Source organism: Octopus bimaculoides, chromosome 7, assembly GCF_001194135.2.
Source record: "Octopus bimaculoides isolate UCB-OBI-ISO-001 chromosome 7, ASM119413v2, whole genome shotgun sequence".
Taxonomy (NCBI): domain Eukaryota; kingdom Metazoa; phylum Mollusca; class Cephalopoda; order Octopoda; family Octopodidae; genus Octopus; species Octopus bimaculoides.
The window spans coordinates 8,446,368-8,447,744 of NC_068987.1; the positions used below are offsets into that span (position 1 = coordinate 8,446,368).

Below are 1,377 nucleotides of genomic sequence, written 5' to 3' on the forward strand. Positions count from 1 at the left end.
ACAATAAATTTTAACAACTTAATCTTATATGGACCCCCAAAAGTCACATGGACCTCGATTGAAAATCCTTACGCTAATTTATCTACTATGAGAAGGTGGCGAGCTGGCAGAAGCGTTAGCACGCCGGGCGAAATGCTTAGAGGTATTTCGTCTGTCGTTACGTTCTGAGTTCAAATTCCGCCGAGGTCGACTTTGTCTTTTATCCTTTCGTGGTCGTTAAATTAAGTATCAGCTACGCACTGGGGTCAATGTAATCGACTTAATCCGTTTGTCTGTCCTTGTTTGTCCCCTCTATGTTTAGCCCCTTGAGGGCAATAAAGAAATAAGAAACGTTAGCACGCCGGGAGAAATCCTTAGCGGTATTTCGTCTGTCGTTACGTTCTGAGTTCAAATTCCGCCGAGGTCGACTTTGTCTTTCATCTTCTCGGGATCGATAAATTAAGTACCAGTTACGCACTGGGGTCGATATAATCGACTTAATCCTTTCGTCTGTCCTTGTTTGTCCCCTGTATGCTTTAGCCCCTTGCGGGCAATAAAGAAATAAGAAACGTTATACTATTACTGTACTCTGGGAGTACACTGCACTACGCCACAGTGTGCAATCATGGGTGACTATAACCCAAGTTTTGTTATAATACTTCATGACAGACGACACCCTTTATATCCAACAATTCACAGAGCATGACCTTTTACGGGTGTACTCTTGGTTTGGAGATGAGCTCTCCTTTTTCATTGGATAACAAACCATTGTCGTTTCCGTTGGATATGGTTAAAGACAAGCTACTTTTCATCACTTGTGATGATTCTATCCAGGAATGGTTCGGCAGCAAGTCTGCTCTTCAATGACGAACAAATGGTAAGTTTTTGATTAAACTGAGAAGCAGTCAAAGGATGAGGGCGCCTAACTATGTTTAGATATTTTTCTTGGTAACTCTAAATGCTTCATGATCGAAGTGAGACTTAAACTGAATTGTTTTGCTAATTCTCGAACAATTTACTTTGGGTTTTCTTCAACTGCAGTTTTCAGAAATTCAATATTGACAAAACTTGATCGTCCAGATCGAGGGGGAATTTGTGCAAAAAAAAAAAAAAATCCTGAGTGAAGCTGACCAAATTTTCTTTGGAATACCCAGACTTTTAAAGTTTCATATGGACAGAAAGAATACTTTTTGTCGTTTTCATTGTTGAAGAACCCATTTTGAATGCATACAGCATATAGTCTGATATAAATTCTTTTTAAAAGGGTAAAAATCGATAGAAATTTAATCACTGTGTTATTAAGAAATCTACAAAGAAAGGGAAAAGACATAAAGCAAAAAATTAAAGCTTATTTTGTCTAAGTATTGAAAAAACATGGTCAAATGTGATCGCATGAGA

At 38.3% G+C, this 1,377-nt stretch overlaps 1 protein-coding gene across 1 annotated transcript in view; it reads right to left on the minus strand.

Moving 5' to 3' along the window:
* LOC106877287 (scavenger receptor cysteine-rich type 1 protein M130) overlaps window positions 1-1,377 on the minus strand; it is a 20,218-nt gene that overhangs the window by 5,241 nt on the left and 13,600 nt on the right. Inside the window, exon 7 of the mRNA XM_052969117.1 lies at window positions 1,271-1,286. Coding sequence (XP_052825077.1) covers window positions 1,271-1,286 — 16 coding nt within the window. The remainder of the gene's footprint in view (window positions 1-1,270; window positions 1,287-1,377) is intronic.